Source organism: Diceros bicornis, chromosome 18, assembly GCF_020826845.1.
Source record: "Diceros bicornis minor isolate mBicDic1 chromosome 18, mDicBic1.mat.cur, whole genome shotgun sequence".
NCBI lineage: Eukaryota > Metazoa > Chordata > Mammalia > Perissodactyla > Rhinocerotidae > Diceros > Diceros bicornis.
Genome location: NC_080757.1, coordinates 29,600,344 through 29,613,636, shown reverse-complemented (window position 1 = coordinate 29,613,636; position 13,293 = coordinate 29,600,344). Strand labels below are relative to the sequence as shown.

The 13,293-nt window shown below is 50.3% G+C and overlaps 1 protein-coding gene across 1 annotated transcript; it reads left to right on the top strand.

Moving 5' to 3' along the window:
- The first annotated feature begins 4,985 nt into the window (after positions 1 to 4,985).
- On the top strand, positions 4,986 to 12,282 carry DYNLL2 (dynein light chain LC8-type 2). Its single transcript, XM_058560592.1, has 3 exons — positions 4,986 to 5,202; positions 8,121 to 8,259; positions 10,206 to 12,282. Exons 2-3 carry the CDS (start codon positions 8,128 to 8,130, stop codon positions 10,341 to 10,343), a joined length of 270 nt encoding a protein of 89 aa, XP_058416575.1. The 5' UTR covers positions 4,986 to 5,202; positions 8,121 to 8,127; the 3' UTR covers positions 10,344 to 12,282.
- The last annotated feature ends 1,011 nt before the right edge of the window (positions 12,283 to 13,293 follow it).

Sequence of the window (13,293 nt, the reverse complement as noted above, 5' to 3'; positions counted from 1 at the left end):
GGCACTCTGTTTAGTTGATGGAATACAATGATGAACAAAATGATCTCCCAACTATGGTGGGTGGTGGGAGTGTAGAGATATGCTCTCTGAATTCTGACTGTGTGGATCAGAGTGAAGGATCAGAAAATGAGGGTATTTAAGCTTGGCTAGAGGTAGAGGTTCCCAGTCTGAGAAATTTCTCTGACCTACAGGGAGGGTAACCTTTGTGATGGGGTATTGAAATCAGAGAATTATAGACTTTGGGGCTGACAAGGACCTTATAGGTTATCCAGTCCTACATTTTCCAGATGAAGAAATCCAGATTCTGAGAAGTGAAATGCCTTGACTGGAGCCAACTGGGCTTAGGACTTCTCCTCTGACTCCCAGTGCGGTGCTTATCTCACTCGCTCTAGTCACGTGGTTGACCTTGGCTGGCTCTTCCAGGTTTCAGCGGACTTGGGAAGGAGAAGCGGCAATATTTGGGGCTTGGCAAAGGGTTGCCTAGGGAAGTATGTCTTGCACAGCCACCCAGGAAATCAGCAAGGAATTGGGGCAGATTCCAGTAGTTCTAGTCATGTTACTTTCTTCCTTAGGTTTTCACATTGGGGACTTGGCAGAGGGGACTGGCACCAGGGTTTGCACTGCAATGAGAGTGTCAGTGTGTGTTTCCCACCCTTTTCCATCCTCCTGGAGCCCTTTAAGCAAGTGAACTGCTAAAGGGCTTGGTGAAATGACGTTTGTCACCGCCATGCTCTCTTTCCTCTGAGTGACTCAATCTGCTGGGGTGGGAGAGCCCTTTACCTGTAAGGTGTCAGGATATCAGTCAAATATCCAGAGAATGTGAGGAGGTAATCAATTCAGAAATCAGGTCTGGACTTTCCCCGGGGGCTGACAATGATTTACTTTAGCTAGCAACTTGCTCTGAGCAGGAAGGGCTCAGTGTAAATAACATGCATTGCTGTTCTAGGAGAGAGACAGAAAGCCCAGGCACGGTTCTTTGGGTGGAGGAAGAGAAGGAGTGTCCTTCCAAGCTGTATTTTTAAGCCATTAAAGGGCCTGATCAGTTTAACCAATACTTACAGAGAACTTCCCATGTTCCAGGAACTGTGCTAGGTCCTGCAGCCCACACATATATAAAACCTGATCCCTGTCTGCAAGGAACTACAGACAAACATTAGACTGACAAGTTTAATAGAATGTGGTCAGTGATAAGTCCTGGATGTTACCGAAGCACAGAAGAGGGGTATGCATCCCACCTGGGATTTAGGGAAGGTTTCACAGAGGACACTCAAACAAAGGAGCTAGCCAGGAAAGAAAGCTACAAGCCTCACAGGCAAGAAACCACATGAACAAAGGCGTGGAATCTGAATTTGGGGTAAACGGATGGTGTTACTAGAGCAGGAAGAGTGAGATGGGAAGTGTGGGCAGATAAGGCAGACAGGGTAAATTATGGGAAAGAGCATGATCTTTCTTCTGAGCAGGGAAGAGGGAAGTGCCTGCGAGGTCTGCATCTTAGATAGATTACTGCAGTGTGGATGTGGGGAGGAGAAGCCAAGAATGGGGGCAGGGAGCCCGCTGGAAGAGATGACGAGTACCTGATACAAGGAATTCATAATAGAAATGAGGCACTCATAATGAAGGAGGCATGGACTAAAGAAATAGCCAGGAGGTGAGTAATGATGGAGACGATGAGGGTAAGGGAGAGACACAAATCCAGGGGGGCTTGCAGGTTTCTGACTTGATGCCTGGGTGGATAAGGGGGCCACGGACTGAGATAAGAAATACAGGAAAGGAAACAAGTCTGGAAGAGAGATGTTAATGATGGCTAACATTTATTAATCACTTATATGGACCAGGCATTGGGCCAAGAGTTTTTCATGCATTTTCTCATAACTCTATGAAGCGGATATTATTATTCTCCATTTTCAGATGAGGAAAATGAAACTTGGAGATGTTGAATAGCTTGGCCAGATCTGCACAGCTGGTAGAGTGGTGGAAAGAGGCTAGAATCCAAGCATTCTGGCTCCAGGGCCAATGCTCTTAACCACCAGGCTTTATATGTGTGTATGGGATGAGTCTGAAGAGGCTGTGGGACACTTACAGTGAAGAGGTCTGGGATTTAGGGGAGCCGTCAGGGCCTAGATCACGGTAAAAACCACAAATGTGGATGAAAACACTCAAGTTGAACAGTGACCGAAGCACAGTGCCCTGGGGAACCCTCATGTTAAAAGAAGTAGCCAGAGGGTAAGGGGCCCAAAGATGAGACAAAAACAAGTGTCCTCAGATTTTTAAGTCTGAAGACAGGGCTCTATCTGGGCAATCAGGAACAGTATGGTGGCATTAAATAAAAATGTCCACCAAGTTAAGCCGACATATTAATTATAACAGTTACTATGTTGCAGTTATTATCCTAAACAGCAAGCATTTTACATAAATAGCAGTAATTAGTATGGCACAAGTTTCCCAAACTGTGTCCTGTGGAATAGTAGTTCCTGGAGATGTTAATAAATGTTTGGATAAAAAACGGCTTTGGAGTCAGATAAGCTTGGGAAATGTTGGTATAATTTAGACAGAACGCCGAACCTCTGGTTTACACGTTATTCTGTCTTTTCTCTTTTAGGAGGCAGGCTAGTAGAATGGCTAAGAGGACAGGCACTGGAAACAGGCAGCCCGGGGTTGAATCCTGCTGCTGACAAGCTGGGTAATCTTGGGCAAGTTACTGAACTTCTCTAAGCAGTAGTTTCCTCATCTATGCAGGCAGATCGTAATATACTCACTGTGATTGTTCCAGAGATTAAATGTAATAATACATTTAAAACACTTAGATAGAGCCTGGCACAGAGTGAGGGCTCCATAAATATTAATTATTATCTATAAATCATACTATTATTAGCATGTCTCCTTGATATCCTATAGAGATTAGTCCTTGTCACACACATTTCACACACATATGCTGACATCCATATTTCTTGAAAGTCAAGTCTTAGTTCTGACTCCTGTTAGTTGAGGTTCTCTGTGCCCTTACCTTCACTCCACCACAGCCCAGGACTGGGAATGACCAAACTCTTGCCCTACTCTACTCTAGGGAAAGGGGCCAGGGAGAGGGAGGATTTATATCCTGGCAGCATGGCCTTGGAAGGGCCACTGCTAGTTCATTGTCACCTTTATGTGCACTCGAAAAGGGTATACATCTTTTGGGTGAACACTGGTCTGTACCAGGGCGCACAGCTTAGCAAGTGGAGTGCAGCTTGTATTTTGCAAGCCCTCACTTGCTCCTTAGGCTGAATGCCATTGTACAATGAGCAACCTGCACAACCATACATGGCAGCCCTGACCTTCAGACCACAGGAGGGGCTGGGAGCTAATGACCACTGGAGAAAGAGGGTACAAGTTCTCCTCCCACTAGTCCATGAGATTAGTTCTCCACAAGCCCTAAGTGGATAAAGCATCCTTCTTCATCTCCTCCCTCTCTCCCTACTTGTGCCCCGCCCCCCATTCTTTCACAGAGAGGCTGACATCAGAATACCCTTGGCGTCAGGGGATACCTCAGGCCTCGCTTATTTCTCTGAAATCCTCTGATTGAGGTTGAGAAATGACAGAGCTGTGGAAAGCAGAAGTGGGAGGGGATGATTTTCCAGGTTTCCCCTGACACATAATGAACACTAAATGATGATGCTTCAAACCACAGCAGGTCAGGGCCAGAGCAAGTCTGACTTGCTGACCAATGTTTGGGGCAGTGAAGGGAAAATGATGGGAATGGGAGCTTCTTAATCCTCACTGTGTGGCCCAAATGTTTGGCTCCCAATAAAGACTCTCCCCACCCCTTTAGGTAGATACTTCCTTTGTGAAACAGGGGAATCAAAAGGCAGATGTTTCCTGTTCTTCTCTGGAGGTGGGTAGGGTGGAGTGAAGGTCAGGCACACTCCCACAGCCTCTTCAGCCCCCAGAGGGGCTGGGCTGCTGCCTAGAAGCACGGCTTTTCAGTCCAGAAGCCAAGTCCAGGCCTGACCTGTGGTGACTGGCAAGGGCTCTCCCCTCTCTGTACCTGGGTTCTCTCCTTTATAAGGGGAGGAATATGGATGGAGTGAATTTTAAGGCTCCTTACAGCTCTGACACAATATGGTTCGCACCTCTTGGGGATTCTATTCACTTCCCCTCCAGTCCTGTCTAACTAGACAGGTAGGGGCAGGCTTACTCTCACCTCCTTCCCAGGAGCCTGTGTGCCAACGGCAAAACTCCTTTCTCACAATTGTGCTTGGAGTCTGCCTCCATTGCTCTTGAAGATGAATAGCAGATGGGGCCCCAGCTGGGAGTTTAGGTCCCATGTCCTTTAGACTCAGGAACAAAGACTGAGCTGGATGGGAAAGGGACCTTCCATGAATGTGAGGGGAGGGATCCCTGGGGCTGTTTATGCCCTTTCTGCAGGGCTGGCAGTTCCTTTCCTTCCCATAGATTTGTGGGGCGGGAAGGGGTCTTGTCTTTTCCTCTGAGGCTGATGACTTCACCTCCTTCCCCTTCCCTCCCTAAGGTTAAGATCTCTACCCCTTCCTTATCTGCTCCCTAGGTCTGAAATCTCCATCCCCCTCTCTTCCTTTATTCTCCTTGGGATTGGGGTCTTTACGCCCCTCCCTCTCTCTCTCTCTGAGCCTCCCCTCTTTATTCCTTTTTAGGCCTGGCCTCTCCAGCCCTGGATGGAGGGGTCTGCATTCTTTTTTCTCTTAAGGCCACAGCTCCCTCCCCCAACTCTTTCCAGCTCCCCATCCCCACCCCCTCCCTCCGCCCCGAGGCATTGTGGGAGGAAACAAGATGTGGGGCGAGAGCGGCGCGGGGAGAAGCCCGCAGTGCGGGGCCGGGCGGGCGCAGCCAATGGGCAGCGCGGACGGCGGCGCGCGCGGCGGGGGGGGCGGGGGCGGGGCCCTATTTCAGCGGGGGCCGCGCGTCGGCCGCGCTTAGCGGCGGAGCGGAGCGGAGCGGAGCTGCGAGGGGTCAGCGCGGAGCAGGCGGGCGGGTCGGCGGGCGCGAGGCGGAGCGCGGGCGGCCGGGGAAGCTCGAAGGGCGGTTCGCGGCGGCTGCAGCGAGCGCTCGGCCTCGGGCTGCAGGAGCCGGAGACCGCGGCGGCGGCTGCTGCTGCAGGAGGAGCCGAGGGGACACCGCCCCTGTCCGCGCCCTGCCTTAGGCCATCCCTGCTCCCCCGGGGCCCCGCGCGGACTCGCCTCCGTGAAGGTGAGCGGTGGGTGGGGGCGGCGGCCCGCGCTGATCTGTGAAGCCCCACGCGGTGCCCCTGCGGCCTCCTCGCCCCACGCGGGGCCCGGAGCAGGGCTGGCCTCGGGGTGACTTCCCGCCGCCCCTTCTTCCCCGGGCTGCGTCACCCGGTGTCCTCGCGACCCCCGGGGCGCGGCTGGAGGTCCCGGGCTGCGGAGTTGCCGCTCCCGCCCCCCCGGGAGTGTCCCTGCGCTGCGTGGAGGCCTCGGGTATTTGGGGCCGATGGAGAGGGGGTGGAGAGGGCTCGGGCGTGACGCGGCTCCTCCTGCCGCCGCCGCTACCCTCTGGGGCGTCCTTCCTGCAGCGAGGACGCCCAGTCACTCCGGCGCTGCTCCAGGCCGGCCGGGCGGGGGAGGGCTGCTGACCGGCCGGGGCCTGCGGACCTGGCCGGGCGGCGAGGGTGGAGGCGGGGAGGAAGATGCTTGCTCATTCCCCGGGTGCTGGCCTTCGGGCCCAGCTCTCTGCAGGGTGGGAGGGTGGAGGGATCCAGTTCCCTTGGAGAACCGAAGGGACGAAATGTAAGCGTTTGTGTGTGTTGGGGGCTGGGGAGGGCGGTCCCTGTCATTGGGAGCCTTGGCCTTTTTTTGTCGCAAAACCGGGGATAGAGGATGGGGAGCTGTCCTGGAGTGCCCTCTTCGCCTTTCAAAGGAGCCCCTGGCTCGTGATCGAGCTAGCTGGCCTGGGGCCCTCTGGTCATCCTTCTGTCTGCAGGCCCGAGTCCCTTGCTTCTTTCCCAGGAGGGAGGGGCTCGGCTGGGCGCCTCCGTATCCTTTTCTCGCTGGCACCTTGGACAGGGGAGGTTGGAGCTAGGCCTCACCTCTCAGATGCCTAGGGGGCCAGGGGTGAAGAATCGTGGCATTGTAGTCACAAGACTAACGTTATGTAACCGCAGGCTCTCTCTCAGAGAGTAAGGTGGCTTTTAATTACTGTGACAGAGTTGTTCCTTTGGACTTTGGGGATGAGGCATTGGAGTAGGTGAGCTTGCTGGGAAAACCGGTGTCAATTTCCTGCTTTGACTTCGCTGGCTGTAACCAGGCCCCACCCCCACCCTTGGGTTTGTAAACAGTGCCCCCTTCTGAGTGGTAGCCTGGAATAGGCCACCAGGTGACTCTAGTTTTCTTAGCATGTAAAGAGCCTTATAACATCAGAACATTCTCCTTGGGCTGCTGTCGTACCTTTGCTCAAACCACCTGAAGTTGCCCCATTTATCTTATTTCAGCCATTGGTTTTTAAAATGAAGATGTTGGTTTGCCTGGGGTCGTATAGCTAGTCATGCCTTGAGCAGTGTTCTGATATTTCCTCAGCACCAGGCGGTGCTCAGGGACTCGTCTTGAGGCTTTGACTTTTCCTCTCAGAGGTGTGGGTGCAGAGGGTTCTGGTCTGCTCTTTCCTCTGCTAGCCTTTGCTGAAGTGGAATCAGCCCCGCTTAGTATGACAGTGCCAGACAAAGGTGCCTTGGATGCAGTCAAGGGCTGCCTGGTTGGCAGCTAGAATGCATACATTCTTTGCATCTGGTGCAGGCTGAGGGAGTTGTCATGAGTTCTGCTTCCCCTTTCAGCCCACTGGCTGGTGTGGACTCAGAGATCAGGGTGGCCTGGAGTGATACCAGGCATCTCTCCTTGAGCAGGCAGGCCCCTGTGTAGCCTTGTGTCAGACGGGGCTGGAACAACAGCATCTTTTGTCCACTGGGTTGGGCCACAGAGTGGTGCTTTGGGGAGTGGGGTGTGGGGTGGGGGGTGGATTGTTACTGCTCTGTGTGATGGGACTGTGGTCAAGGATAGAGAATAGGATTTTGCAGCTCATCTCCTCTGTTCCCGCAAAGTACCTCACATGCTGCAGGCTGCCAGGCAGGTTCTGGCCAGCCCTCTTGGGATTTCTGTCATTCTAGGAAGGGGACCATGCAATGTCTACCCTGGACCTCTGGTTGCTATAGGATGAATGCTATGGCTTAGATAGCAGGGATATGAAACAGGGCTGTTAATAATAATACACCTTTTGTTGTCTCTGTCACCACTGGGCATTGGTAGCCTAGGGGTCGGTAACCTTTTTCTGTGAAGGGCCAGACAGGAAAAATTTCGGCTTTACAGGCCATACAGCCTCTTGCAACTACCCAACTATGCCATGGTATTGTGTTGCTATAAAGCTTTATTTACAAAAACAGGTGGTGGGCTGCATCTGGCCAGTGGGACAGACCCCTGTATAGACTATCCTTGTTTGCAGATGTTCTCACATAACCTTAATTAATCCTCATAACAACCCCTGATAGAGAGCTTTCCTCTTTGCTAAAATAGAAGCAATCAAACGCAGAGGCGCTAAGTGACTTGTCCAAGACCATAAGAGTTCATACATAGTCAGGACCAAAAGTCAGGCCTACTGGTTCCTAGTCCATCTTTCCACTGTGATACTAATGATGTAATAATGGTCATTAAGTCAAGGGCTTATTGTGTTCAGGTGTTATGCCACCTGGTTTACCTCCAGGATAACCCTACAGTCCTTATTTTAAGATGATGGCCTGAAAGCACAAAGATTAACTTGCCCAAGAACATAGCTAGTAGGTGATATATTGTAATATCTTGGCTATTGGTGCTATTTAAAATATTGGAAATAGGTAAATTTAGAGTTTGAAAAACCTCATTTTACATATGATAAAAACCGATGGCTTATTACGTCTGTTTTTACTATTTACTTTGTATTTCCCAAGCTTGGGGACCATGTCTCTGCTAAAAGCTTAGGAATTCCCTTTCCTAATGCCTCATATCTGTTTTCTGTTGCCATCACCTTCTATACTCCCCTCTCCCGCTGAGGCCCCACACTCAGCTGCTAATGGTCATTGCCCAGAGCATGGAGTGTTCAGCCTCACCTCTCTGCTTCTTCTGCAGTGTCACGATGTCTGACCGGAAGGCAGTGATCAAGAATGCAGACATGTCTGAGGACATGCAACAGGATGCCGTTGACTGCGCCACGCAGGCTATGGAGAAATACAACATAGAGAAGGACATTGCTGCCTATATCAAGAAGGTGTGCCAGGAGAGCTGTGGCTGGTGGCCTGGGGCGGGGATGGGCAGCTGTGCTGTGTCCCAGGGAGGGCTGGAGCTGGGGACATAGGATAGCAGGTATACCCCATGACAACGAAACTGGAGAACCTTACAAAGCAGACAAATTAGGGAGTGATTCTTAATTGCCTAAGCATTTACCTTAGGAGTTTTTAATAGGAACTCTGCTGGTTAGTTTATAGATAATCATGTGACTGCATGCGTTGGGGAGAAAAGCTTCAGGATTAACTATAACTGGCCAAATTCAGAACTATTCAGAATGAAGATCAAGTATATTTGAATGGGATAATATAAGATCATATACTAATTTTCAGGGAACTGCCATCATGTAAAGTGGGATATCCCTATCATAATCCTCATCAAGTAGGAGTTTCCTTTTCTTTCTCTCAAAAAGCACTCGGTTACTGCGTCATCCCTTTCTCCCTACCTTCTTAAGAAAAAGGTGGGCCTGAATATATTATTTTTTTAAATGGGTGAGTAGTTTTGGGGCAATAGGTTTAGTCCCTGAAAAATTCCTCAGTGAATGGATATGGTTAACACAGTGAGGAAGCAGCTGAACTAGAAGTGAGAAGTGGTACCCAGGGCCCCTGATTCCTAGTCAGGATCCATGTCCACTGATGGCATAGTCCCAGTCTTTGATATTCTCAGCTCTGGTATCCCAAGAAGGATGCCTAAGAGTAGTGGCATTCTGGTCTATAGAGGTGGTAGGATGTCCTTGAATTTTACAGGACTCTGCTTTCCTACCCAGATGGGTGGGATGAGAAGAGGAAACTCTGGAGTCCTGAGAGACTTTCTGTGTGTGGAGCCAGGGAGTGCAGAGCCAGCAAGGCTGCTGGGGGTGCCAGCTCCTTATTGAGGAATGGCCTTTCTGTCCAGTCCGGAGAGAGACTTAAGAATCATGGACTCTGTGAGTCAGGAGAATTCTTAGGTTATATCTGGTCCAGCTTTCTTGTTTTGCTGGTGGGGAAAATGAGACCTAGGGAAGTGAGAATGGTTCTCCCATGTTACAGAGAGTCTTGAGTCAGGATTAAAGCTAGGTTTGGTGACCCATGCCCTTTCCACCGTTCCCTAATATCTCTTGGAGGTATGTGGAATGGGGGCTGTGAGGAGGCCCAACAAGTTGTATGTTGGGCACCTGGGGGACAGAGCCCCATGGTTGGCAACATTGCTGGCCCATGGTGGAGGGCTGCTCCCCTTTCACAGCCATGGCAGAATGCATCTAGAACTGAACCATCTGTTTACTACTGTGTCCGTGGGGTGGCAGGGAGGCTGTCTGATTAGGTCACAAGGATTTCCTAGGTGGCTTTGATGCTCAAATTGTACCCCTGAGAGAAGTGAGAGAATTGCCCTGATCTCATGGGCGAGGTCCTTATTCTGGTGCTTACAGCCCACAGTGTCTGGCACACAGGAGTGCTTTTAATGACTTAACGGAACTGCTTCCTGGTACTCCTGACATTTGGTCCCTGTTTTGCTCTAGTGTCTTGGTTTTTGACATTTGGAAATGCCAGTTTAGTAATGTGGGAGGCAACAAGAGGCAAGTCGGAGGCTTGCTCCTCTGTCTTACTCATGCTGTGTGACACTGGAATGGTCCTTTATGCCACTGGTTTATCTGATTCCCTTGCTGAAGAATCACAGGGTGGGCTATGGAGTAGGGTAGCTAGAGAGAGGAGAGCTGATCGGGGTGTAAAGTGCTAGAGAGAAATAATGGAGCCTTTGTGGTGTTACATTATTAATGAGGGAAGGAGTGTTCTAGCCAGCCCTAGAACCTGAGCTCCTGTGGTTCGGGGAGCTGAGGCCATGGGCAGGAGGTGGGGTGGGGGTGATAACTGAACTAATCAGACTCCCATTCTGAGTTCTCATCCTCCAGCTGTCCTAATCACCTTTCTTCTCTCCCTTATATTCTTCTTTTAGGAATTTGACAAGAAATATAACCCTACCTGGCATTGTATTGTGGGCCGAAATTTTGGCAGCTATGTTACACACGAGACAAAGCACTTCATCTATTTTTACTTGGGTCAAGTTGCAATCCTCCTCTTCAAGTCAGGCTAGGTGGCTGCAGTGAAGGTGTCAGTGGCGGCGGCAGCGATGGCAAGCAGGCGGCGTTGCTGGGACTGTTTTGCACTGGGGCCAGCATCAGGATGTCCTCTCCAATGGCTGTGCTACTGCATGGACTGTGTACTCGATTTCATGTGTATGTCGCAGTAAACAAAACCAAACTTCTTTCTGTTTAGTTGCCTGGGGAAGAAGGCTGCTTTATGTTTTTTTTCAAGACTTAAAAAAAATTTTTTTTGGTTGTATTGCACTAGGAAATCTCTCCCACCCCTCCCTTTTCTCTTTCTCTCCCTATACAAAATAAAAAGCCCTCAACAAATCCTGTAAGACTAGGAGGGCTGGGGGAAAGAAATAGGTTTCTGGAGGTGGAACTAATACTGTGCAGCTGCCTCTTCCTGGCGGTGGATGCTGCTTTGGGAGGGCCAGGGAGGCTGTGGGGGAACAGTGTTAGGATTGGCAAGGAGAGAAGGATAGGAAGGAGGGTAGGGCGATTGATCTAGTACCAGGGAGAATATTCCACTGAACTGTGATTCCACGGCTTGGGGCAGAGGGTGGGGTAGGGGGATGGATTCTTTAAGGGGCCCTAAGACGTGTTTGTCTGTGGTGTGTGGGAGTGGGGAGCAGACATGTCTTGCTGTCTTTGTCAGAAGAATTTCTAAGTAAGGGCTGTGTCTTTGTGGATTACCTTCTTTTATTCTTCCTGCCAGAGCTCATGCTAGGAGGATGTTGAGGGTAGGATTAGCTTGATTTTTTTTTTTTCTTTTCATTCTTTCTTCTCTCCTCTGTCTGCTCCCTGCTTAGCCCTTGGTTTTGTCATTCCTCTGGAGTTCTCTTAAAGCAGCCCCTGTTAGTTGGCTGGCAAGGGAATTTCTGGTGACTGTAGTTCCTTAGTTAGGTCTTAGCAATCAAACCAAATCAATGTCTCCCTTGGTTCTCCTCTGTGTATATTTGTGTGTATGTGTGTGTGTGTCTTGGTTTGGGGTAGAGGGGAGGGAGGGGCAGGACTGTGGAATCTCTAGAGTGTATTGGTAGATAAGGGTGCACAGTTAGTTGTAAGTGGGCCTTTATGTTAAAAACCTCTGGGGGTGACTGTTTTGGGGGTGAGCATAGGTGTCACCCCCCCCTCAGCCATCTGGCCCAGACAGTCTACTTGCCCTATGGCCGTCTGCTCTCAAGAAGGCTTTAGGAGGACAGCCCACAAAGAGATGGCCATGCCGCCATCTGCCCTGGAGCTGGGTCTCAGTGGAGAGGGAAAGTGACTTTGTGGATGGTTGCAGCCTCTTGTGGGAGGTAGGGATGGAAGTGATAAAGGGCTGTGAGGGGCTTTGGGGGAACTTTGGAGGAGGTCAGTCTTGCAGTGATGAAGCCAGGTATGAGGAGATGGAGCAGGGCCACTAATGGGAGGAGATTCCAAGGAGAATGCTGGGGAAATCTTGTCTGTTGATCAAACAGGGTTGGGGTGGGGGTAGGGGTAAAGGGGTGTCATTGCTGATTGAGCTGCTGATTCTTTTAAATCACATTCAAAACTCTCATGTGTAGGGTTGATGCCATGGGGAGATTTGGGATCCAGCTCATTTTTTTTTTTCAAGTCCATCTTTGGGACTGGCGAGGAGGCAGGAGAGTGCCCTCTCCCCAAGCCTTTAGTGTGTGCTGAGCTTTCTTTTTGATGCTGACGGGAGGGTGGGGGCTGGGTGAGTGAATTCCCTCTGTTAAACCCTTTGGTGGGCACAATATTGAGTGCTTGATTTTAGGTTTTATTTTTTTATGAATGTCCAAATCTGTGTTTCCCCCTGCCCTCCCAGACTTGTTTGGCCAGTTGGAAATGTCTGGTTTGTGTTCATCTCTCCCTCATTTCTGGAGCAGGGGCTGAGACCCTGCCACATCTCCTATGCTCTGCATCCACGCCTCTTTTGGACATTAAAGGTCGATTGATGCACTTCTGAGCTGTTTGGGTTTCTTTGGGGGTAAAGGGGTTGGCCTGGTGGCAGTGGTGTCACACATGGGTGGGAGTGGAGGGTATCCAGGGGGGAGTAGAATGGGGTCTGAAGAGATAAGACCTGGCAGAGGGAGTGTACTGATTAGCCTGAATCAGGTCTCAGTTATAGGCTTAGACTCAGGCCCCTTAAGTGGGAAAAAACTAACCAGCAGCACTCACTCACAAGGTTTCTTGGATCCCTTGGTAGAGATAGCCAGGTGAGCCACATTTTGGGTCTTTGGTATAGTAGATGCTACTTCCCAGTTTCCAGCTCCGGGTCCAGCTTCCAGGTCCAGGATGGCAGTTTCCAGCTCGTATGCTGGACCTGGAGGAGTTTGGCTTCTTATAACATTTGGCCAAAGCTCATAGCCCTGCTACCTCTCATTCTAGGCTTCCCTGAGACCTGGAGACTGTCTATTAGCTAAGTCCTGCTCTAACCACTCAGAAATGGAAAAGCTGGGGGGGTCTTCAGAAAGATGGAAACTTTTTTGGTGGAACCTGAGTGATTGTCTTGACTGTTGGCTTATCTTGGTTGTCTCACTTGGGAGCTCCTGCCCCTGCACGCCTGGAAAAGTCAGCAGAATTGAGACACTTCTGAGGGTGTCGGCCCACCTTGGGCCCTAAGCTGCTGGTGTCTGGGCTTATGGCTAAAACGTTGTGAAGGTGTTAGGGAGCCTAAGTGCTTTGTACTCATTTCTGTTGTCAGTTATTCACTCAAAGACATTTACTGAGTTCTTGTGTACTTGGGCCTAGAATGCTGTTCGCACATGAGAACAAGACAGGCAAGTTCTGTGCTTCCATGGCATGTACCTTCTGATGGGTAGAGCATACACATTAATAAGCTTTTTCCAATAGTGATAAATGTACTATCAAGGAAATAAACTGGGCAATGAGCTATTGATTGTTGGAGGTAGGTAGATCAGGTTCCTTTACATAGGAAGTTGGTGGGCTGGATCTTGGGGAGAAGGCTCT

Bases quoted from the DNA above. Each gene is read 5' to 3' on its own strand.
- DYNLL2 (XM_058560592.1), top strand. From the start codon at position 8,128: ATGTCTGACCGGAAGGCAGTGATCAAGAATGCAGACATGTCTGAGGAC. The intron at 8,260-10,205 runs GTGTGCCAGGAG...TTCTTCTTTTAG, and splicing joins TTGCTGCCTATATCAAGAAG to GAATTTGACAAGAAATATAA.